This window comes from Giraffa tippelskirchi, chromosome 7, assembly GCF_054371585.1.
Source record: "Giraffa tippelskirchi isolate mGirTip1 chromosome 7, T2T-mGirTip1v1.2.pri, whole genome shotgun sequence".
In the NCBI taxonomy this organism is placed as follows: domain Eukaryota; kingdom Metazoa; phylum Chordata; class Mammalia; order Artiodactyla; family Giraffidae; genus Giraffa; species Giraffa tippelskirchi.
In genome coordinates this window covers 119,424,057-119,449,612 of record NC_137281.1, presented here as the reverse complement: position 1 = coordinate 119,449,612, position 25,556 = coordinate 119,424,057, and the positions used below count along the sequence as shown (strand labels likewise).

Below are 25,556 nucleotides of genomic sequence, written 5' to 3'. Positions count from 1 at the left end.
GTGAACGCTGATGCTGCAAGAAGTCAAGATGAATGGGAGTTAAGCAAGTTAAGAAGACAGAAGCACCTCAACTACTGCTGTTCACAGAAGTGTGAGGTAAGTGAGGAAGCAAAAACCTAGACAAAATATATACCATCTGATAATAAGAGGGAGGGAAGAGAGAAGGAAGAGAAGTAAGAGAGAGAGGGAAGCCTCTCTCCTGTGCAGAGAGAGGCTAAGCTGCAGTGTGTGTGTGTATGAGGAAAGAGAGAGAGAGAAGAAACAGATGGATAGAGACAGAAAGAGGGAAAGGGAAACAAGAAAGTCAGAAACACACGTGCAGAGACATGAGGTCTTCGGGAAATAAACAAATTAGCCAGTCCCTAATGAGGCTGGCGTTAGTTCCTTAATACTTCCAGTCACCTCGTGCCAAAATACACTGGGAAAGAGCAGAAGGCTCTGCTGTTGATTTAAGTATTGAGAAACTCAGGAAAACCTTGAGAAAAAATAATATTCCACTTAGTGTCTGACAGATTTTTATTAATGTTCCTTATGCAGAGACACAAAATATACCAGTCACATTCTTATGGAAACAGCTTAAAATTTTAAGATCACTTCTACATTATTTCACTATACTAAGTAGCTTAATTTGCTAAAAAGAGGGTCCAAATTTTTATCAAAGTACAATATTTTATGCAAAATTTTACAAAGATCAAATAGTCTAAAGGTTTTATGATGACAAGCAACAATCCCTTGTTCTATCCCGACCCAATCCCAGTCTCATTCCTTGGAAACAACCATTTTTAACTTCCTCAGCTATTTCTTCTGATATTTATCTCTAAACAATATGCTTTGTTATTGTTATTGTTTAATCACTAAGCCATGTAGGAATCTTTTGTGACCCCCTGGAATGTAGCCTGCCAGGCTCCTATGTCCACGGAATTTCCCAAGCAAGAATACTGGAGAGGGTTGCCATTTCCTTCTCCAGGGTATCTTCCTGACCCAAGGATTGAACTTGTGTCTCTGTATTGCAGGCATATTGTTTACTGCTGAGCCACCAGGGAAGCCCTAACAATATGCTTGTTGTTGTGTGCTCAGTTGCTTCAGTCATGTCTGACTCTTTGCACCTCCATGGACTGTAGACTGCCAGGCTACTCTGTCCATGGGATTCTTTCCTGCAAGAATACTGGAGTGGGTTGCCATGTCCTCCCACAAGGGATCTTCTTGACCCAGGGATCAAAACCACATCACTTGTGTCTCCTGCATTGGCAGGTGGGTTCTTTACCAGCTAAGCCACCAGGGAAGATGTATATGCTTATCAGCTATTATTTTATTTATTCATTTAAAACTATCTATTGATTTCCTGATGAGACAGATGAGGCCAAATTCATGTATATCACTCTCTACTGTTCTTCCTCTATCCTTCTGATGTTACAATTTTTAGATCTTTTGGTTTTTATTATTTTTATAACTTAAAATAATATCTTTAAATTTCCATTTTTCATTCATCAATTGTAGGGTATACCACTCAACCTCTCTCTTTGTATGATGAGGATAATAGGGCTCTTACTCATCCTTCAGTTCTATTCTTTTTCATATTCTAATTCCTATAGGTGATTCATTTTAAATATTCTATTTTATCAATAATAACCACCCCTAATCTTACACTTAAAACTTGTATTTAGCATGTGGTGAGCACTTTACATATCCCAACTCTTTAATCCATATAACTACATGCAATAGGTACTATTACCATCCCCATTATACAGATGAGGTGACTAAGGCCCAGCAAGGTCAATTAACTTGCCCAAGATCCCCTGGAAAATCAATGCAGAGTTGGATTCCAATCTTTTTATTTTTTTTGCTTAGCCACTTTAAATATATTTCCTGCTTGATTTCTCTGTGTTTTTTTTTCCCCCTCAGCTAATGTGCTTTAAAAATCCCTACATAGAGATGTAGAGCGTTTGCAGCATTTCTTTTTTTTTTTTTAACATAACTTTATCTTGTGGAATATCTATTCACATCCTGAGAAATTTGACATTCTGAGGAACATGTTTTAAGTTGAATCTGAATCCACTTGAGCTTGGATTTGCCTGCTAGTGTTGGAGGGTCTCCTGTGGAGGCATGAGTCGGCAGTGGCTCACCTTGGGGACGGGGCACTGGCAGTAGCGGTCCTGGAAGGTGACCTCCCAGAGGTCACCATCAACCCCACCACAGAGCCTGTAGCCCAACCATTTTTAAGTGCTTTCAAATCCCTCAACACCATGATAACATATTTGCTATTCACAAAAGTCACTCAAAATCCTTCCACTGTCATTGTCTCAGTGAATGTCTCAGACTGTTGAAAAGAGAATACATAAAATAGAATACATAAAAAATACGTAGAAAAGAGAATATGTCCTGACTTTTTTGCCCTGTTGTTGTTCAGTTGCTCAGTCGTGTCCGATTCTTTGTGACTCCATGGACTACAGCATGCCAGGGTTCCCTGTCTTTCATTATCTCCTGGAGTTTGCTCAAACTCATGTCCGTTGAGTCGATGATGCCATCCAACTGTCTTATCATCAGACTGTCCTGACATCTCGCTAATATAGCAAGTAAGAGTTAAGACAGTATTAACTCCACATATAGTTAGCCTCAGGGACAACCAACTGAACGATATCCCTGGGGTCAAAGTTTCACACCCCTATGTCACTATCTAACACACTTTCTGCTTCCTTCTCTCAATTTATTTGGACCAAATTTTTACTATTCTCAGACAGCAGATGACCTTGAATCTAATCTGGGCCATAAACATCTTTCCAAGGTTGCATCATTCATTAATCATAAGTTCCTCAGCAGTTTAACTGCTTTAATCCATAGATAATAATTGAAATGCATAACTTCACTTCAGGAGCCAGTCTTTAAACACATACTAGGAATTCAAAGAATTACTTTTGGCAGAATCTTATTTAAGCAAGAAAATTCTTACCATATTGAATTGCTGCTGTAGTTTTTCATTTGCGTAATTTATGCAAAACTGTTCAAAACTATTTATCTCAAATGTTTCAAATCTGTAAAACCAAAAATAATATGAGAAGGATGAAACTGGAGCCCGTTATACAGAGTGAAGTAAGCCAGAAAGAAAAACACCAATACAGTATACTAATGCATATATATGGAATTTGAAAGATGGTAACGATAACCCTATATGCGAGACAGAATAAGAGACATAGATGCATAGAACAGTCTTATGGACTCTGAGGGAGAAGGTGAGGGTGGGACGTTCTGGGAGAATAGCATTGAAACATGTATATTATCATATGTGAAACAGAACACCATTCCATGTTCGATGCATGAGACAAATGCTCAGGGCTTGGGCAATGGGATGACCCAGAGGGATGAGATGGGGAGGGAGGTGGGGGGGGGTTCAGGATGGGGAACACATGTAAACCCATGGCTGATTCATGTCAATGTATGGCAAAAACCACTACAATATTGTAAAGTAATTAGCACCCAACTAAAATAAATAAATTTATTTAAAAAAAAAAAGCGCATTAGGAAAACTTAAGCTTTTGGAATAGTTGGAGTCAGGTAGGAACAGACTTTCATTTGGAATGGATTGTGCCTGGGCAGTAATTCCTATTTCATGCCCAAATGCCTTCCTTGGAACATATTACTGTGTATGCCATTTCACTGTACCTGAATAGTGTCACTTACTGGTATCCGATCCCCCATGTAGAGAGGAATAAATGATTCTCTAAAGCATGTTTTGCATATGACTGCTCACTATTAAGTGAAAAGAGGCTCGTTAAGTGGTGAAACCTCCCTTGAGTGAATAAATGAGAAATTTACATTTATTTAGGAAAAAAAAAAATATGAGAAGAGGAGAAAAAGGAAAAAATAGCTTTTAAAAAATACTCAAAATGTGTACATTAGAGAGAAATAGGAAATTCTCTAACATTGCAAAACTTTCTTTCCACATCAGTGAAGATAAGGCTTTCTAAGTTAGTAACACGAAATATGTACTCAGCAGATAGACATCAGCAAAGTGGCAGAGATTTCTTTTTTCAAGGCTGCAGCATGTGAATATATTCACTAGTATGAGCTTTTGAGGGCATATTCATCCCCAAGTAGGGAAAAATCAGAATTATGATAAAGCTACTGCTCTTTTCAATTCACAGATTCACAATGTTTACATAAATACAGAAGGGAGGGGAATAGAAATGTCATAGGTCTTTTTGAAAAGTGAACCAAATGATGAAAAATTAGGCTTCAAAAAGCACAAATGTATAGGAAGGGGTTCAACATTAAAGAAAAGTACCCAGAGAAGGCAAACTAGCAAATGAAACTAGACTTTAAAAATTCTCTTCTAATTTTCTCTTTAGCTCACCAGTAGGAGACATAATCAAATACCTACTTGGAGTTACTAGATAATGTCTAGAAAGAAATGTTCAGACCACTAAGCCAAATACACTCACCCATAAATGTCCAGCACACCGATAAAAGAATGCTGTTTGATAGCAGAATGGAGTGCCTGATTGACATGATCTACAATCCAGTTAAAGAGCTTGGCGTAGATGTGCTTGGCCAATGCATCACGGGCATTTGTGGCCTGCAGCTTGGAGATGGGCTTGATGTACGTCTCTGTGGCAGTGGCCAGCTTCCGATGGCAGAGCCAGTGACACATCTCCTCAAAGTCCACACCCATGAGGTCACAGAAGATGCCGAGGGGTTCATGCTTGGGCTGCCAAAAGAGAACGGGTTATTTCCTAGGATCAGATCAATCAAGTAAGAATTTACTAAAAAATATTAACAAAGAGGTAACAATTAAACCTGACAATTTCTCTGCTACAAAAAAAACACCAAGAGCATTTGAAGCTAATCATTGATAATCACAATCATCCATCAAACCAGAATCTAGGCAGCATTTTGTAATCTCTTCTAGGACTTACTTCAAAAAATGACCTCTTCCTTTGTCTCTTTATAGTACTTATTTGCATCCGTCTTCAGGCACATTCATTTAGTCAGTCAGAAAATGAGTCAGCTTGTCTACAAATATGTTATATGCCAGCAGAAAAAAATAGACATGTACCGGCTTCCTTGGTGGCTCAGACAGTAAAAGGATTCATCTACAATGCAGGAGACCCGGGTTTGATTCCTGGGTCAAGAAGATCCCCTGGAGAAGGGACTGGCTACCCACTCCAGTATTCTTGCCTGGAGAATTCAATGGACTGAGGAGCCTGGTGGGCTACGGTCCATGGGGTCACAAAGAGTTGGAAACAACTGAACAACTAATACTTTCACTTTCACCATGTCCTCCTAGAACTTATAGTCACTAGGGGAAATGGACATTAACTAAATGATTGCTCCTTAAAATTAAAATTACTACAAAGGAGGACACTATACTAAGATTCCATGTGTAAGGAATGTGCCCTATTCAGGGAGACAGGAAACAGTGGCCTTGAGAAATGGAGTTGAGATCTAAAGAATAAGAAAGGGTTAACTTGGTAAAAAGGTCTTCCAAGTAGAGGGGACATTTGGTATAAAAGTCCCGTGGTGGGAAGGAAACCAGAGATGAGAGGGATTGAAGCTACGTGAGGGAGAAAATGTAGGGGATGAAGCCAGAAGCTGGTCCATGGCTGGTCTTTCCTCTAAGAGCAATGAGGGCCAATGGCGGGGAGGTGTAAGGTGGAGGTACTAAAAGGTTATAAACAGACAACTTAATAGTTATTTATGTGGCTTCTTAGACTAGTATTTCTAATCTAAGGATCTCCTGCATCATCTATGGCAGGGATCCCCAACCTTTGTGGCACCAAGGACTGACTCTGTAGAAGACAATTTTTCCACAGATTGTAGAGTGGGGGAATGGTTTGGGGATGCTTCAAGAGCGTTACATTTACTGTGCACCTTATTTCTGTTACTATCACATCAGCTCCACCTCAGATCATCAGGCATTAGACCCTGAAGGTTGGGAACCCCTTACCTACAGGGATCCCTGTATCCCCTACAATGTCTTCCATAAGTTTTGTATGAGTAAGTAGGCATGCAAAGTATTCATAAATTAAAAATACTTAATTTAACTCATGTTAGTACATTATATTTTTTAACATCTTCACTCACATGTTTCAATTGCATCTGATAACATTCCTCAGGAACAGGCAGGGTGAACACTGCTATCTCTAATTGGCAAATTAGGACATAACATCCAAAAGACTAGCTTGGCAAAAATCACACCACCAGTTTATGTCAGAATTGTCATTAAACCCTGGGTCTCTTGACACCCTCCTCACCTGACCCTTCCCACTGAAGCAGTCCCTTCTCTCTTTCATGTCCCCTCCTCCCAAGTAATCACCTCAGACACAAATCAGCACCATTACCATCAACATGGATCAACTCTCTTCAATAAGCAGCTTATTTCATTCATTTATATATGAATTGTGTGACATCATTTAGAAGTGGATCAGCACTCTATAAACATTTTATTTGAATGGTACTACCATTTTGTTCTATGAGGTCAACGATGTTAACTTTGGTTCAAATTTTCTATGACTTAACTAATTTTTAGACTTCTTCACCTATCAGTAATTGAGAGAAGTCAGTAATATCCAACTATGACAGATTTGTCTTTTTATTCTTGTGGTAATCTTTTGCTTTATATATTTTGAGACTACATCATTAAGTACATGCAAGTTTAGAACTATTACATCTTCCTGGTGAATAAAAATCTCTATCAATACATAGTGACTCTACCTCTAGTACTGCTTTTGGCCTCAAAGTCTATTTTGTCCAGTATCAATACAGCTCTACCAAGGTTTTTTCTAGCTATTATGATGTGTCTTTTCTCAACTTTTTACTTTCAAACTATCTGTACCTTTATTTTTCAGGAACACTTCTTTCAAAAGTAGATACCTGAATTCTTAAACTGGTCTGACAATCCATATTAACTGGAACATTGGTTCATTTGTAATTATTTCTATTAATACCTATTTGTGCCTTTACTTGTCCCTCCTTTTCTAAAAATTTCTCTCCCTTTCTTGTTATATTTGTATTATTTTTTTTAGTTCATTTTTTCTCTTTACTAGTTTGAAAGCTTCACTTTCTGTTTCTGTTTTTATGATAGAAGTATTGATACATTAGTTAACTTAATGTAATTAAATAACATGAACTCCAAACACTCAATCCCAATCTATAAGCTTTGCTATCCAGTACTTCAGTTCTATCTTTTTGGGTGGAAGAAAGGGCTGGTGATTCACTTTTGTTTTTTAAACTTTTTATTTTAAACTAATTTTAGACTAACAGAAAAGTTGCAAGAAAAGTACAAAGTATTCCCTTCACCCAGATTCTCTAAATATTAACATTTTACCAAGTTTGCTCGTTCTCTCTCACTCTTTCACATACGTATATATACATATTATTTTTCAGAACCTTTTGAGAGCATGTTGCAAACATGATGCCTTTTGGTACTGAATACTCTGTGTATTTTCCTAAAATTATCTTATATAACTATAGTACAATGAATAAAATCAGAAAATTAGCAGTGATACAACCCCATTACCTGGTAAATTTTACTGATTGACCTAATAATGTCCTCTGAGGATAGGATTGCTAGGGAGGCACATTTCTATGGTCCAGGATCCAATTTAGGTTCATATATTGAATTTAGTTTTCTTATTTCATCAATCTCCATTAATTTGAGGAGCTCTTCACTCTTTTACTTTGTTTTGTCTTTTGAGAACTCGATACTTTAGAAGGGTAGTGTGGATGTTGCCTCATGATCAGATTCGGCATGCCTTCTGGTGGGAATACTAGAGAAGCGATGTGGTACTCTCCTCAGGATGCTGCATCAGAACTCATGTGATGCTGACTGGTTGCTTGGTTATGGGAGTGTCTGTGAGGTTTCTCTACTACCTTTCCCTCTGTAATGAGTTTTTTGTAAAAAGTATTTTGTGGCCCAATACACTATTTGTGTCTGACTCTGTGCAACCCTATAGACTGTAGCTTGCTAGGCTCCTCTGTCCATGGAATTCTCTAGGCAAGAATACTGGAGTGGGTTGCCATGCCCTTCTCCAGGGGATCTTCCCAACCCAGGAATTGAAACTGCATCTCTTACATCTCATCTTCTGCATTGGCAGGTGGGTTCTTTACCACTTGTGCCACCTGGGAAGCTCAATTCATAATTATTATTCTTTTAATTAATCAAATTTTGCCCATTTTTTATTGATTCACCATTCCCTCTGGAATTTTAGATCTTGTATCCAGATCACTTTCCTTCTGCCTTAACCGTGTCTTTTAATATTTCCTTTAGTTAGGGCCTGTTGGTGACAAATTCTCACAAGTTTCTATTTGTCTGAAAACACATCTATCTTTTCCTCATTCTAAAAACATATCTTTACTGGATATATGATTCTAAGTTAGTAATTATTTACTCTAGAACACTGTTTTCTGACTCCTATTATTGCAGTTGGGAAGTGAGCAATCAGTTTAATTGCTACTTCTTCAACACTAGTATGTCTTATCTTTCTTTGTGTTTCAAGATTTTTCTCTCTGCCTATGGTAGCATTATGGTGAGCCTAGAGGTGGGTTTCCTTTTATTTATTCTATCTGGGATTTTTTGTCCTTTCCAAATCTGTGGTGTAGTGTCATTTTCACAGGTTCTGAAATTTGTTAGTAATTACCTCTTCACACATTTTGTCTGCCTCATTCCCTTCTTTCTTTCCCTTAGAAATTCTCATTAGATTAAAATTAGATTCCATTACTCTATTCTTCATCTCTTTTAACTATTGTTAAGGGCTCCATCTGTGGGTCCCATCTTGCATTTTGGATCATTTCTTCACGTCTGTCTTTTAGCTTATCACTTCTCTACTCAACTGTGTCAAATCTGCTATTAATTTCTTTCAGCACTCTTAGTAGGTTTGACTGCTATCTGTTGTTTTGCCTAGCTCTTTCTATTTTGTTTTATCATGAGATTTGAGATTTTTGACTCTGAGTCAGTATTTCTTGTAACTATTCTCACAGGACTCTGTTGAGGCCTGGATTGAAGGTCGATTTGCATTTGCTTCTGTCAGGCATCCAGGGCACTACCAATCCAAGATCAATTTAAGCTAAGTTTTGTGTATGTTGCTGTTGGAGACCATCCAGGAACTATGAAAACAAACTAGGAAATAAGTGTGAGGGGCAGCTCACTGCTCTAAATTTTTAGGGAACTATTTCTGCCTCCCCCACCCCCTGCCTAGCTTAGAGACTTGATTTTTCTTTGTACTCTTGGAGGAGGTGGTGAGCATGCTCCCCATTTAGGGTCTCACCTTTAGGCAGAAGTTTCCCTTTCTGTTCCCCTGTTTATATGAGTCTGAGGCTTTGTTTTTTGTCTTCCACACCCCACCTGGCTATGAAAACCATAGCTCAACGTCACTGGGTTCAGCAAACGCCTCCCAGGTGAGTCCGTGCTTCAGGGTTCTGCTCTGTTCCGAGTTCCTATTTTCACTCAGTTTATATATTTATTAAAATATTTCTTATGTATTTATTACAAATATTTTTAGAATATAATTTGTCTAGCATGAAGCTTGATCAGAGCAACCAGTCCAAAATTGGTAAAAAACAAAGTCTCTTTCATTTTAAAAATGAGGAAACTGAGGTTCAGAGAAGTTAAGTAACTCACCCAAAACATAGAGTGCATAAATAGTAAAGCTGGGATTGAACCCAGGCAGAGACACTGAAACGTGTATTTCAAAACTAAAGTCTAATTGACCCAAATTTAAGTCACATGAATTAAACTATATGTAGATTTGCAAATATCAACTTGGGTGTCTGAAGAGTGAAATATAAATCTCAGAATTGTTTCTTATTATAATCCTTGAGGAAGCAAGATGAAAAAAGAATTAATTATATTAAAATGGCCTCCATTTTAATAAAGTTAAAAAACACCCAATAAGTATCTACATGTATGTGTGAGTGTGTGCATTGTGTGTGATCTTTGATGGTGGTGACCAGAAAATATCACAAATCACAGTGCCCAATGAGAACGTTCTGAGACTATTAGGTTTTATTACAGTTTAAACAAATGAATAGGATTTTAATTCTTAGTGTGTAGTCATCTCTACATGGGGAAGAATATGTAAATCATAGTGAAGACACCATATCTCTCCAGTCATCTAATTCCTTTTCCCAGTAGTAATCACTGCTAACAATTTCTTCAGTAACTTTTAAACCATATTCCACAGGACAAATAAACTTATCAGTTCTGGTATGTCTGTCATGGGCCCAACAAGCTCTTCACTGTAGACTCACCAATCCAACTTTCACATCTAATGTTTCCCACCTCTGTTTATGCAGCTCACACATATACCCAAGTTCTCTCGTCCCCCATCCCTCCCACACACATATACAATCGCCGTGAACCAGGGATCTGAATCCACATTTCTTTACTGACAGTTCAAAATTCTACTCTAGACAGTGTATCTCTCCAATAATTATCTTGCTGATAATTATTAATGTTAGTTAATAGAGAAACTTCAAACACATTGTTTCCATAAAGAATCAACAAAACTAAAACACAAATCAACAAATCACAGGAAGCTTGCTCTGAACTCACAGGGATTGTGCAGCTGTCTGAATCTCGAGATATAAACACAACATTGCCTAAGTGAAGGATGCCAGCAAGTATTCGGAAAATTCCCATCTGATACGATTCACTAATTCCTGAAACAACAGAGTAAATGAACAATGATTAATTTCGGAATAGGAACTAAACAATTAAAGCAGATAATTTAACTTTTTAAGAGTTTACTTTTTAACTCTTGAATACTGCCAGATGTTGTACACATTATAACATGTCATAGTTAACAACATTTTCACCTTTGTTGATCTTAACACATAATGCACTTTAGCACTATGGTTTAGAGAATGGGCTGTGCAGTGAGACAGACCTTAGCTGAAGCCGGGCTCTGCTCCTGACCTGCCATCTCACACGAGCAGACATCTTCACCCTTCTAGTTTCTGATTTGAGACACAGGGACATTAGAGACTATCTCAAAGGGAGTTTGTAAACACTAAAGGAGAAGATACACTTAGTAAAGTTAACACACTATGTGACACATGGTAAGTGCTAAACAAATTCATCACATGATCTAAGTATCTCACTAACACTATTACCTTTTTCTATTTAGCTCTACTCTAAATGCAAGTTGTAAAAAAAAAAATAAAATAAAATAAATGCAAGTTGTGGCTCAGTAAGGTTGTTTTAAGTCAAATTATTCAATCACTTCTTTTAACTACAGACCAAGAATAAGTCAAAGAGACCACACAATTAAAAATGTTCAGGCTGGTGCTATGCCCCAGGCTGACAAGTGAGCACCTAAACAAAGAACTAGAGCAGGACCTGAAAGATCAGGCAGGAGGAGAATGCCGGTCAGCCCTTGGTGTTTTACCAGATGAGGCTTCACTTTTCAATAAGGTAAGATTTTTCCAGAATATTAGATATATATTATGTTCAGGTAAAAACAGTAAAATTATTTCCAAGTATGCAATCATATACAGGTAATTCAGAGTTCATTTTACAAGGACTGTTTCTACCAACTCCTGTATTATGGCTTTTTCAAATTTGCAATTTTATGTTTATAAACAGAGTTAGCACTGGAAGTAAAGCAGTGTTTCTCAAACTATAATATGCATATGAATCACCAATGGATCTGGTTAAAATGCAGATTCTAGTTTAGTAAGTCTGAGATTCTAAATTTTTACAAGCTCCATAGTGGTCCTGGATCATACTCTGATTAGCAATAGTTTTAAATTAAATTAACTCATCTCAGGTTACTCCTCAAAATACCAATACTTTAGAGTTATTCATATGCTGAAACATTTAAATAAATAATTCAGCACTAAAAGTTGTATACTACATTTCTAAAGGTCAATTTATTTATATGCAGATCCAATATTTTTTTTTAAATCTAGAAATAAAACTGTGACATGAGCCATTTCAGAAACAAATAAACTACATGTAATACATTGTTTTGTCACCAAGCCAGCTCAACCACATTTCCAGGCCACAAAAACAGACCCAAAATGAAAAAAAAAAACAAACACACAAAGAAAATCCTATAAAACATGAGTTTCTGTATAGAAACCCATTTCATTTAGCTCTACACTTCAGATTTTGTAAAAATTTAAGTAAACAGTGCCATATCTTTCCCCTGAAGCCCTGAATGTATGTTTTAAATAGCTTTATTGAAGAATAATGTGCATATCATAAAACTCATCCATCTTAAGTATGCAATTCAAAAGTTTTGGGTAAATTTACAAAGTTGTGCACTCATTACCATAACATATTTTCAGTATAGTTCCCATCATCCCTAAGAGAAACACTATGCCCATTTGATGCCCAAATGTTTTTTATGAAGAATGTTAAATCTGAAAAACAAAAAAGAGTTAAATCTCCCCCAAATTTTCACCACTTAATATGAACCCAATATTCCAAATCAAAGGTTGCTTGAGTCAGAAAGCTTTGCTTCCAAGAATTCAAGGATAAGATTACATACCTAGCAAAGTGCAGGCCTGCCTGGTATGTGCCATCTCCTTGGCATCTTCTACTCCTTCAATCACAGGACTGCCACCTTGATTTGTGTAATGAAAGTTATTTGCATCTCCTGCAATTAAGGAAAATTTTTAAAAAGATTTGAAATCTATGAAAAGGCCTTGACTTCTACCCTTATGTTCACTCTGCTTGAGAGGCAGTGAAAGCACAATTAATTGTTTAGAGTCTGGAGTCTGACTGTCTGTGTTTTTAGTTACATTTTAATACAAGAATCAAATTAAATAATGGAGCAAAATGTTTGTAGAGTTTAAGTGAATAGTCTTTTCCTAAAGGTTTTATTTCAATCTACATGCTAGGATAATTTCTTCAAACACTTTTCTCCTTTCTTCATCAGAGACCTCGTATGGTTCTACCACATAAACTCCTTTGTATTTTCTTTCCTTTTAAACAAGGCAAATTTCAAACATACACAAAAGTAGAGACACTAGTATAATGAGCCCTTGTGTACTCATCACACTCATCTTAAACAAGTATCAACTCAAGACTAATCTTGCTCCATTTATATAGCTACTTACCCCTTATCCATCCCATGGGTTATCTTGAGGCCAACTGTAGACCTCTTATTTAATCCATAAATATTTCAGTACGAGATAATCTCCTTTTTAAGAATAAAGTTATGAACTTGGAAATAAACAGAGGATAATACCAGCACAATAAATCTAACGTCATATTCATACCTAATCGCAGCACTTTAAATTCAGGTAAGTTTGCTGAGGCACAAAGTTGATAGAAGATATGATAGTTTCTCTCCTCTTCTGCCTTTGAAATAAGAAGAGTTTTCAATTACAGAATTTTAATCTAAAACTCGAAAGTTTTATGTTTAATATTTATGATTATTGAAATGTGATTATTAACTGTGTGCATCTGTGTGAGTGTATCTATTGGTCACATTCAACATAATATATGTGATAGTAATGCTTTTTGAACTAGTAAACAGCTTGCTATGGCACTGTCATAAGAGATCAGTGACTTTTGGGGAAGCTAAAATCTCTGTCTGCCCAATACTCATATTTTCTCACAGTACCTCTTAGATTCATGGTCTTCCTAACACTCTGGGGAAAAAAGTCCCATCTTTCCCATATCTTAGACTGGACCATCTACTGTAGTAGTTTGTAAGAAATCCCCAAATGCACTACATCATCCATATCAATTTAAATTATATATTTAAAAATCAATAAAAATATATTTAAAATAGAAAATAAATTGTGTACAATTCTAAGACCATTTCTTAGTATTTTCTGACTGACTTCTTTCATATATATACTTTCAAAATACAATGTAATAATACTGTTCATACAAAACTTAATTCTTATATTCTATCATCATATTCCTGAATTCTGCAGTGTATTCAGTTGACAGAAAGTGAAAGTAAAAGTTACTCAGTTGTGTCCGCTCTTTGTGAACCCATAGATTATACAATCCATTGAATTCTCCAGGCCAGCATACTGGAGTGGGTAGCCTTTCTCTTCTCCAAGGGATCTTCCCAACCCAGGGGTTGAACCCAGGTCTCCAGCACTGCAGGCAGATTCTTTACCAGCTGAACTCAGTTGACAGAAGGATAGCACAAGTAAGGCCAAGGTCAGGTTTCATGCATAATGGGGACTGGTGTCTGATAAAGAAAACTTATTACATGGACAGAAGACCTAAACAAAAAAACAATATACCAATGACTATAAGCACAAATAGGCAATATGAGGGCTTTCCTCATAGCTCAGTTGGTTAAGAATCCATCTGCAATGCAAGAGACCCCGTTTCAATTCCTGGGTCAGGAAGATCCACTGGAAAAGGGATAGGCTACCCACTCCAATATTCTTGGGCTTCCCTTGTGGCTCAGCTGATAAAGAATCTGCCCGCAATGTGGGAGACCTGGGTTCGATCCCTGGGTTGGGAAGATCCCCTGGATATGGGAAAGGCTACCATTCCAGTATTCTGGACACTACTGAGCCACTTTCACTTTTCACTTTTCAGGCAATATTTTAGGGGGTTCAGTACACAGACAACTAGAAAAGCTGGAGAATCTACAGAAATGCTTTGATCATCTTTGTACATGAAGGAATAGCAAATATGTACTCTCCGTCTGACTCACTTTGATACAACCAAACATCCTCAATATTATATAGCCTTGAGGGTTGGGGAACAGCTAGAATTGCTTTACAGTTTCTAGACAAGAAGGGTTAGGCCCCACTACTAGCCTTTGTTCACCATATCAATTTTCCCTTTCATCGTCTACCTATCAATCAAATCTGTACTATTTAGACTCAGTCTTCTCTTAGATCATATATTTCCCCCATTGTTTCTTCTGGCTACTAAATATTTTTTTAACCTAGTCGAGCATACACATGTGCACAATAACACTGTTCTGCATGTATCTAGATATTATAACAATGGAGGAGGGTGACTATTGCTTTACTATACAAATCAGGTATTATATTTAGCCACAAATAGCCACAAATCAGGCACATCTCTAAACTCAAAGCCTGAATAGTTCTAGGCTGCCCAAACTCATGACTTTCAGTATGTTTTTCCTAGACACGTTCTAAGCCTAAATAGATTTGTGCAATGGAAACTATAGACTCAGCTACAAGGCAGTGCCAGAGCTATTGGAATCTCCATGAGGCAGGCATCCAGTGAAGAGACTAGAGGAACCTCATCTCACAGTTTGCAGTGGGTCACCAGGAGTCCTATACTAGGAGTTTTCCAATGGTAAGTCCACATTCCCTGAGCATAAACACATAAAGGCATGTCTGCCAGTGTTGTAATGTATAGTATTTCCCATTTACAAATAAAAAAGAAGTAAGAGCAGGAGTTCCCTGGGGGTGTGGAGGATTCCAGATTTTCACTGCCAAGGCCTGGGTTCAATCCCAGGTTGGAGAACTGAGATCGTGGAAGCCACCCCTACTCTCCCCTTCAAAAGGACTAGGAGCATATGTGTGAATGAAAGTCTTACACCAATACATAGACTTGAGTGTGTTCTCTGACAGTGGTTCACGACTGAGTTATGAGGATCTTTTAACTCCCAACATTCTATCTAAACAATACCATATTCTGAAAGAAAAAAAGGAAGGAAAAAGCTCAGGAACATTTTTTTTTGAACTGAGTTCAAACTATAACTCATTGAAGCATAGACCTATATCTTCCCTATCAACTGGGAAATGTGACAGACAAGACTAAACTAATAGTACCTCTTCTTAACTAATCTTTTCCTACAAGCGTCTGGAGGAAACAGTCAAAACCATTAAGCCTAAATCACTGTCCAGTCCCAAGACTGTTAGCCTAAGGGGTATTCTCTGACAGGCATTGTTTCACATGTTTCAGTCCAGGTGTACTTTGTAGTAATACTGACATAACATGCTCAAGAGAATCTGGGAATAAAGTGAGCTCTGGAATGATACAGCAATCTGTACGTATACTGGCCCAGCTTACCTGGAACACCACTCTGGATTTCTCTAAAAGGTAAGTTCTCATATTGGCACCAATGATTCGATATCTTTTATCAAAACCAATCTCAATGTATTTCCCAAAACGGCTACTATTATCATTCCTGGTTGTTTTAGCATTTCCAATTGACTGAAAAACAAGGGAAAGAAATACGGCTTTAGAAGTGCAATTCATGCCCTGACATGAACAGATTTGTTCAGGGAGAGACAGAACAGAGCTGAATACAACCCTTTAAAAGTGATTCTTTTAAAAACAGAACCAATTTTGCCCCTGCAAACTGCATGCTTTGTCACTGCACAACCACTCAGGTATATACTAATAGTCAATATCAGCCTTGTTATTTTCACACAAGTGATTTTCAGAAACAGCAGATAGGAGGCCAGCAGTTGGGAAGTCTTCACCATGGAAGAAGGCAAGGAACACACTCATTCATGTCAGCAAAGGAAAAGAACGGATGGGACCAGGGGCTGCCTAGGCACAATCCATCCTGGTTAAATAACTAGGTTTTTGATTTCTTGAAATGTAGTCTGTTTTATGTAAATAAGCTGGCTAAGACAATATTTTCCTGGAAATATTGCCTTGGTGTTCAGGGTCTCTTTGTTTCAGCTGGATTGCTTATTAGTGGAGTGCTAGTAATTACGCCTTCAATTCAAAGCAATTTTCAGAAACCAGAGACAGTAAAACTTGGCTTTGAATTTGACAGTGGTATCTAACTTGCAAGAATCTGCTACAGAATGTAGAGAATGTAACTTTCTGCTAAATTTTTAATATAATCTTAAACACCTAAATGGCATATGCACTGCCTTCTGATTTAGGTGACATGCTTCTATAATTTTTACCTTCAAGGCAAAGCAAAAAGCATGCTGCAGTTAGAAAAGCAAGGGCTCACACAGTGCATATATTAAATGCTTAATTAAATAATTTCATATAATTAATATCTTTCCCTATGCAAAGCCTGTGACTACTAGGCTTAGTACACTGAAACCGCAGCAGAAAGATATGAGAATGCTCCGCAGCATTAAGAAAGGAATATAAGAAGAAAAAAAAAAAGGCAATACAAACACAAATGATGAAAACAGTAGTAGCACAGCCACAAAAATTAACACATTAGAGTCTCTGATCAATGAAAGAAAACATGTTTAGTCTCTGAAATATGACATGTATTATCCTATTCTGTTCTGACAATGAGAACATTGCTAAATTTAAGATTAACATTAAAGATGGAAAGAATGGCTGGAAACTACTTTTCCAGCAAAGCTTGACACTACAAAAAACACAACAAAAAGTCTCCATATATTCCTATTTTTTTATTTTGTTTAGAAAATGTAACTAATGGATCAATTCAAAGTTTTCTTTCAACACAACACACTTTGTCAAAGAGCAGATGAGGTTACATGTGGTGGCAGTGGCAGAGCAGTGAGAGTCATTGAGTGCTTCCAGGGCACTGTCCTCAGCACCTTCCCCAGCAACTACGCAAGCTGGGAGAGGGTGGTCTACAGCTTCTCCTCCCTCCCAACTCCTATCCCAACCTCCACATGTCAGCTCCCCTGGATTGCCTCAGATTGTGGAGTGGACCTGCCAAAATCACTATACTCTGTGAGAAGAAGCAGTAAGTTGGCCAGGGTTGAAACAGATCCTTTTGTCTTTGAGTATAACGTATATGAACATATAGCAAAGAATGGTAGAAAGAGTAAATGAAATATAAGTCTGAAGACTTGGGTATCACAGCAGGCCCTACCACCAACTTGCATCATTTAATCCTCTGAAGAGCATTAGTGTCCTCATGTGTTAACTGACTAGAATAGATGAGCAGTAGTTGTTCAGTGGCTCAGTTGTGTAAGACTCTTTGCGACCCCATGGATTGCAACACAGAAGGCTTCCCTGCCCTTCACCATCCCCCGGAGCCTGCTCAAACTCATGCCCATTGAGTCGGTGATGCCATCCAACCATCTTGTCCTCTGTCATCCCCTTCTGCTCCTGCCTTCAATCTTTCCCCGGCATCAGGGTCTCTTCTAATGAGACAGCTCTTCACATCAGATGGCCAAAGTACTGGATATTCAGCTTCAGCATCAGTCCTTCTAATGAATATTCAGGAATGATTTCCCTTAGGATTGACTGGTTTGATCTCCTTGCAGTCCAAGGGACTCTCAAGAGTCTTCTCCAACATCGTAGTTCAAAATCATCAATTCTTCGAAGCTCAGCCTTCTTTATGGTCCAACTCTCACATCTCTACATGGCTACTGGAAAAAACCACAGCTTTGACTATACAGACCTTTGTCAGCAAAGTAACATCTCTGCTTTTTAATATGCCGTCTAGGTTTGTCATAGCTTTTCTTCCAAGGAGCAAGTGTCTTTTAATTTCATGGCTGCAGACACCATCTGCAGTGATTTCAAAGCCCAAGGAGTTCCTTTGCCTTTCGCTTCTCTTTTCTCAGCTATTTGTAAGGCCTCCTCAGACAACCATTTTGCCTTTTTGTATTTCTTTTTCTTGGAGATGTTTTTGATCACCACCTTCTGTACATTGTTGTGAACCTCCATCCATAGTTCTTTAGGTACTCTGTCTATCAGATCTAATCCCTAGAATCTATACCTCACTTCCATTGTATAACCATAAGGGATTTGATTTAGGTCATACCTGAATGGCCTAGTGGTTTTCCCTACTTTCTTCAATTTAAGTCTGAATTTGGCAATAAGGAGTTCATGACCTGAGCCACAGTCAGCTCCAGATCTTGTTTTTGCTGGCTGTATAGAGCTTCTGCATCTTCAGCTGCATAGAATATAATCAGTCTGATTTCGATATTGAACATCTGGTGATGTCTATGGGTAGACTCATCTCTTGTGTTGTTGGAAGTGGGTGTTTGCTAAGACCAGTGCATTCTCTTGGCAAAACTCTGTTAGCCTTTGCCCTGCTTCATTTTGTACTCCAAGGCCAAACTTGCCTGTTACTCCAGGTAACTGGAGTACAGGTAACAGAGTACTCTCTTGACTTCCTACTTTTCCATTCCAGTCCCCTATGATGAGAAGGACATCTTTTTTGGGGTGTTAGTTCTAGAAGGTCTTGCAGGTCTTCACAGAACTGTTCAGCTTCAGCTTCTAGAACAGATGAGCAGTAGCATCCCTTTTAAAAATAAAACTATATGATTCTAAGCCTTTAACCCGATATGGAAACAAGGTTCTATATATAAATAGTGCCTTTTGTCCTTTCCCCCTAAGTGTTTCCTCAGTCTTATAAGTACTGTATTTATAACAGCCTCCTTAATGCTATTTTCATTTCAATCAGCAAGAAATTGTTAAAGGAAAGAAATTTTGTGGTCTTGATTTAACTACTGATTTCAGTGACATGTTGAGTGCATTATTATTCTTCTTTACTAAATGGAGATGAAAATCTTCAACTACAATTTATTAAAGAGGAAAAAGAACCATTAAGACCCAGTGTGCCCCCATCACTTTCCTGGTCCCTATCTTAGGATAAAAATTTCTAGGAAATAAGGAGGGCAAAAAAGCAAATGTCATAAAATTGAGCAAAAAAGAATCATTTATTTCTCTGTTCATCATTTGTATTTTGCAAAAGGAGTCTATGCTGAGGATGAGGAGCTGCTGGCTTTCCAAAGGATAATGTGCAAATCCCATAAGTCACTGGGATACAATGTTCAAGGTGTGGGTTGACTGTAATCACTGGAGACATAGACATGCCTTTCTTGACATCACAGTAAAGGGCTCTGATATAGAGACATAATCCTGAGGCAGGTTTAAAAGCTACAAATTTTCTAGGCCACATATTCAATATTTTACCTATGTTTTCTTCCTGTAACTGTAAACCCTTTGTCACTATTTTTCAGCCCTATATTCCATTTTAACCTTTCAAATTGGGATGCCCTTATTTGTAGCTGTTGAAAAGTAGTTATCTCTTTAACAAATTTTATTAATCCAAATTCCTGCAGAGAAACTAAACAATATTATAGAATGAAGCAGCTAAGCATAACTGCTGTCATTAAAAATTTTTTTAATAAATTAATTTTGTAAAATGTATAACTGCTGTCTTTATCTTTTTTTGTTCTTCCCAGCAAACAAGGTAAATTCCTTATAACTGTATTTAAAAAGTGATATCTATAGCCATTTCAAATTTTTAATATCACTCCTACATAACACAAATCTGTGTTGTAGGAAAAAATGTAGTTATTTTTTAGAATATAGCAAGGTCATAAAATATTTCATTCAACTTGACATATTCCAGAAGCTTCATTCCAGACTTGTATGTTATTATATGGTCTGAATCTAGAAGAGATGGGGTTTCCTAATGCCATCATAATCAGGACGTTGGTATCTTCTAACGTTAGGGACTAAGAATGGACTAAACTACTGTTCAACACCAAGAATTTGTTGTTATGATCAAAAACAGTAAAAAGAATGGCAGAAAGTAAATTCCTGCTGTTATCTAAACCAAAACAAGAAATGGGCTATACAGACTGTATTATCACAATAGTAACATGAGTAGGATCCACCATTATATCTATATAGTTTAAATTCTTTCAAAATTTTAATATTTTCTTAAGATCTTTACTGCTTTCTTTTAACGTAAGCATTTGTTTTCTCTTGTCCATGCTATTTCAGAAAACATTTCTAGTTCTCTTTCCATAGTTCCCCCAGCCCAGGAGGCTCTTAACCTCCCCAGCATCTCTTATTTTCTCAATCCCAAGAACAGAAGTCCTGCTGCTGTAGAAAGTAGCCCTGTGGGCAAGGGGTCACAGCATACTATTCTAAAGTGTCACACACAGCACTCACTGCACACAAGGCACAATTACCTCTGGACTGATTAGTGCAAAAACCACTTGTATCACTGGTGCACCAGGCCAGTTCTAAACGCCATCTGTGTTTGGGTGACAAATAAGACTTGACAAAGGGAAAGAAACAGGAATAAAGAATGCTGACTAGGATTATTAGTTAAAAAAAAAAAAGGTTGTTTCTGCATGTCCAAAGTCATTTCTCTCCATTTACTGAGACTTATTTTCTCCACTTAATGTAACTTTCCTAAAATCATATCAATACACAAATAATCCTCCAGTAACAAATCCTAAAATACTCAAATTTTCACATGAAAAGGTCTGTTTTCTTTGGTCTGAGCATGTCTACTTTGTATATATAGTCTACTTTTGAAAGGATATCTTTTCAATGAGTTTGAGTCAGTTCTAGTGAGCTGGATGAACCTAGAGCCTGTTATACAGAGTGAAGTAAATCAGAAAGAGAAAAACAAATATATTAACACATATATAGGGAATCTGAAAAAAATGGTATTGATGAACTTATTTGCAGGAAGGAATGGAGATACAGATAGACTCCATTAGAGAGTAGTCTTGGGGGAGAGAGAGAGTGGAGCAAATGGAGAACGTAGCACCAACATATATACACTATCAGGTGTAAGATGGATAGCTGGTGAGAAGTTGCATGTAGCACAGGAAACCCAGTCTGGGGCTCTGTGATGACCTGGAGGGATGGGATGGGGGGAGGGGAGGGAGGCTAGGGAGGGAAAGGATGTATATATAATTATGGCTGATTTGTCTTGCTGAATGGCAGAAACCAACACAACATTATAAAAAAATTTTCAAAAAGTTAAATTAACAAAAGGGGAAAAAGAGGACATCTTTTCACAGATCTTCCTTTTTTCATGAATTTATATTAGTAAATTTCTTTTTCTAACCTAAAACTGACAGAAACATGCAGAAAAATGTTTCCAAGATCATGATTTAAGTTTATAGGTCTACCTGGAAAAATATAAAAACTTACAGCTAAACAGGTTACACTACATACAGAAAACGAAATGTGGGTAAAAGGAAGAATAAAACTCATTCATGCTTGAGCATAGTGAATCCTACGTTTTAGAAGGAGCTTAAATAAGCTCAGGATTGGGGGGAAAGGAGTAGCTCATACTTCCAGTACAAGCAGCAATAGATACAAGTCCATTAATTGGGGAAAAGAGACTTGAGGAAAAGAAGTGTCATTGCTACTTGGAGGCAACGATGGAGTGGCAGGTTAAAACCACAGGTTTATGGAATACAGTGGAATCCTTTATTGCTGGACTTTACTTAAAATGTCTACTTGACTGAACTTGTACTTTTCCTAGATCTCTTACTAATATCTGGAACAGTATTCTCCTACTCTTAGTTGTTGGGAGGTCCCAAACTTTCTGACATGTGAAGTTTCAATCAAATTTTTCAGTGTGGTTCTTACGGAGAGGATTCAGTAAGAAGGCTGTGGCTGCTGCTGTCTTACCTCCATGATGGGGTTGGAAGCCAACACCTTTTCCTCAACATTGGCTTCACTGGCAGAACCACTGACTGTTGCAAAGTATCTCATGGCATACTTAGCTGAGACTGTTTTTCCTGCCCCAGACTCTCCACTTACAATGATGGACTGATTTCGTTCATCTCTGTAAAACAAAGAAGAGTAACTGACATTACTGCCCACTTCTAAATGTGATTAAGATCATTTTCTCTGTGTTCTCATCAGTGAGCCAAGGTGAGTTCTTGCTGGTTCATACATGCAAAACTGTGAGAAGGAACCCAAGAATGACATTTCCTAATAAAAATAACTACTTACCAAGTAACAATGAATAGAGAAGGAGGAGAAGATATTAAATTTCAGAGTATTGCATCTAAGAATGAATCTGTAACAGTTTCTGAATTTTTTGTGTGTACATATCTCAAATATATTACTTTATTAATAAAGAAAATTATTTTTGTATATTACAACACTGTTGTCAACCACCTTCAGAAGAGACAGGAGTTACAGCAAGTGAATTTAGAAGAAAATACTACTTAATTAAAATAACAAATTGTCTACTAGCTAACAGTCCATAAAGTAGTATCTCTCAAAAATTCCAGTTCTTATTAAAGTACCCTCATTACCAGAGAAGAAACAGTTCATTTGTTGGCTGATTCATTCAAATATGTTAGAACTCAAAGAATATCTGCTATTACATACATCTTCAATTCACTCATACGGTGACTCAAACCTCTAGGTGATGAACTTGCTCATAAGACTAACATTTCTTCGAGGATAAGGACCTATGTCACCATATTGTTAATACCCAGCACCTAGTCCAGAGTCTACACGTCGCAAATGCTTAGTAAATGTGCATTGATTATAAGTAAGTGAAAGTGAGTCTAGGAATAAATCTGCCTTGGCTATGACTTTGACTGGGACAGAAGCAGGAAACTAAAACTTTCTGAGATGAAACCAGCAATCAGCTGCGATCCATCAAATTAACTGAACAAGTTCATAAATGTGGTATCCATTGTGCCCTTAATTTACAGAGAGACAAGATGACTTCAGGGGTTTTTAGTGGAACTATCCTATATGCCACAAGATTAGGAAAATATTTCACTACAGAAGATGACCCTTTCGTCTTTTAAAAGAGATTTACTTATCCAACAAGCATTTAGCAAACACCTACTACGCACCAAACAAGGTGCTAGATACAAGGGATACAAGTTTAAAAAGCTATGATCTGTATCCTCCAGTGGTTGATGGTCTGAGAGGAAAGACAAACTAATAATTAAAGACTATAATAAATGTAATGAGGTATTGAGAAGAAGAGGTGGTTAAGGAAGGCTCCCTAGAGATGATCCCTTAGCAAAGTCTAGAAAGATGAGTAAGAGAAAGCAAGGGAAGAAGTTAGGAAAGAAACATTTCAGGGAAAGGAGATAACATAAGTGAAGGCTCAGATGCAAGAGAAGTTAGGAAACATTAGATAATTCAATTTGGCTAGAACATGAAGTAATGACAGATAAGGCCACAGATGTTAATGAGAAGTGGATCACAAAGATCTTTCATGAGATGTTAAGGAATTTGAAGTTTACCTAAAGGTCACAGAGTGCTACTTCAGGGTTTTAAACAGAAAATAAACAATCCAATTAGTAAAATCACTCTGGCAGCAATATGGATATGAGTGGCAGGGGGTCCAGATGAAAAGGTATGAAAGTCTGAACAAAGATTGTGGTGGTCTTGACTGAGACAGGCAGGTGGGTTTAAGAGACACCAAAGTGGTAGTATCAAAAGTATTCACAATAAGTTTCCAAAGTACAAAGATTTTTCTATGATAAAGGCTGTTTTTTCTTGAGAAATGGGAGTCACCATATTATTTTATAAAATTTGAAAAACGCAATGGGAATATCCAAATCAGGCCTGATTAAGTAATTCATATCACACTACCAGGGCTGGTAAACAGCCTGTTCTGACACTTAGACTCCCATACTATGGGGAAAGTTAGGACCTAGGTGACATACTAAGGAATATTTAATACTTACAGTAAAAGCTTCCATGTAATTCTCATTTCTAAAAAAAATCCTTGAACCTCACATTTTTATTTGAATTTCATTCATTCCTTTTTATTGGAATTTCTAGACTCAATCAGATACTCTCACTGCCTCTGTACAAATGATTTCAAGATAAATCACTCTTAACCAGTTCTCATAGGACCAATACCACCTTTCTCTTTTTCGGTCATTTAGAACATTTTGTATGGATGTGAGAGTTGGATTATAAAGAAAGCTGAGCACTGAAGAATTGATGCTTGTGAACTGTGGTGTTAGAGAAGACTCTTGAGAGTCCCTTGGACTGCAAGGAGATCCAACCAGCCCATCCTAAAGGAGATCAGTCCTGACTGTTCATTGGAAGGACTGATGTTGAAGCTGAAACTTCAATACTTTGGCCACCTCATGCAAAGAGTTGACTCACTGGAAAAGACCCTAATGCTGGGAAGGATTGGGGGCAGGAGGAGAAGGGGACGACAGAGGATGAGATGGTTGGATGGCATCACCGACTCAATGGACATGAGTTTGGGTAAACTCTGGGAGTTGGTGATGGACAGGGAGGCCTGGCGTGCTGCGGTTCATGGAGTTGCAAAGAGTCGGACACGACTGAGCAACTGAACTGAACTGAACTGAATGTTCTCAGATACATTAATCAAAGGACAGTATCAGCAGTTTTTGGATTCCCTTCTATAATATAATTAGAAAAATGATCTCTTCTTAATTCCTGCATGATCAGTTCTGTCACTATCCCCTGTGTGACAGCTACCTTGACAAAATTCTCCCAGCATGTCTTCTGACAATAAACAAGGTGAAGAGGCTTCCACTAGTCTGATGAAAAGGAAATATTAGTGGGAACTGTTATCCTAAACTGTACTGCCTTTCAAATATTATTTCAAGTCTTTATGATAAAAAGTTGGGGCTTCCCAGGGGGCTCAGTGGTAAAGAGTCCACCTGCCAATGAATGAGATGCAGGTTTGATCCTTGAGTCGGGAAGATCCCTGGAGAAAGAAATGGCACCCCCACTACAGTATTCTTGCCTGGAAAATCCCATGGACAAAGGAGCCTGGTGGGCTACAGTTCATGGGGTTGCAAAGAGTCAGACATGACTGAGTGACTGAGCATGCACATATGTGTGATAAAATGCTATATCAAAAAATTTAAACTTCATTATGTTGTAGCCCTTTCCTATACCATGGGGGGAAAAGAGAACTCTGAAAGGAGATAAGGTTGAGGATTGTTCAGATGGATCACACAGATTTGTACAA

The 25,556-nt window shown here is 37.6% G+C and overlaps 1 protein-coding gene across 10 annotated transcripts in view; it reads right to left on the bottom strand.

Annotated features, from left to right (window-relative positions):
* Window positions 1-25,556, bottom strand: part of MYO5A (myosin VA) — a 212,025-nt gene that overhangs the window by 97,409 nt on the left and 89,060 nt on the right. For all 10 annotated transcript variants that reach the window (XR_014059930.1, XR_014059931.1, XM_081511474.1 and 7 more), the window contains 7 exons: window positions 22,250-22,406; window positions 15,968-16,111; window positions 13,222-13,303; window positions 12,489-12,596; window positions 10,547-10,653; window positions 4,437-4,702; window positions 2,948-3,029 (listed from right to left, as the gene is read on the bottom strand). Coding sequence is in view for 8 of the 10 variants with exons in the window: in XM_081511474.1 (XP_081367600.1) it covers window positions 2,948-3,029; window positions 4,437-4,702; window positions 10,547-10,653; window positions 12,489-12,596; window positions 13,222-13,303; window positions 15,968-16,111; window positions 22,250-22,406 (946 nt within the window). In the remaining 2 variants the exon portion in view is untranslated. The remainder of the gene's footprint in view (window positions 1-2,947; window positions 3,030-4,436; window positions 4,703-10,546; window positions 10,654-12,488; window positions 12,597-13,221; window positions 13,304-15,967; window positions 16,112-22,249; window positions 22,407-25,556) is intronic.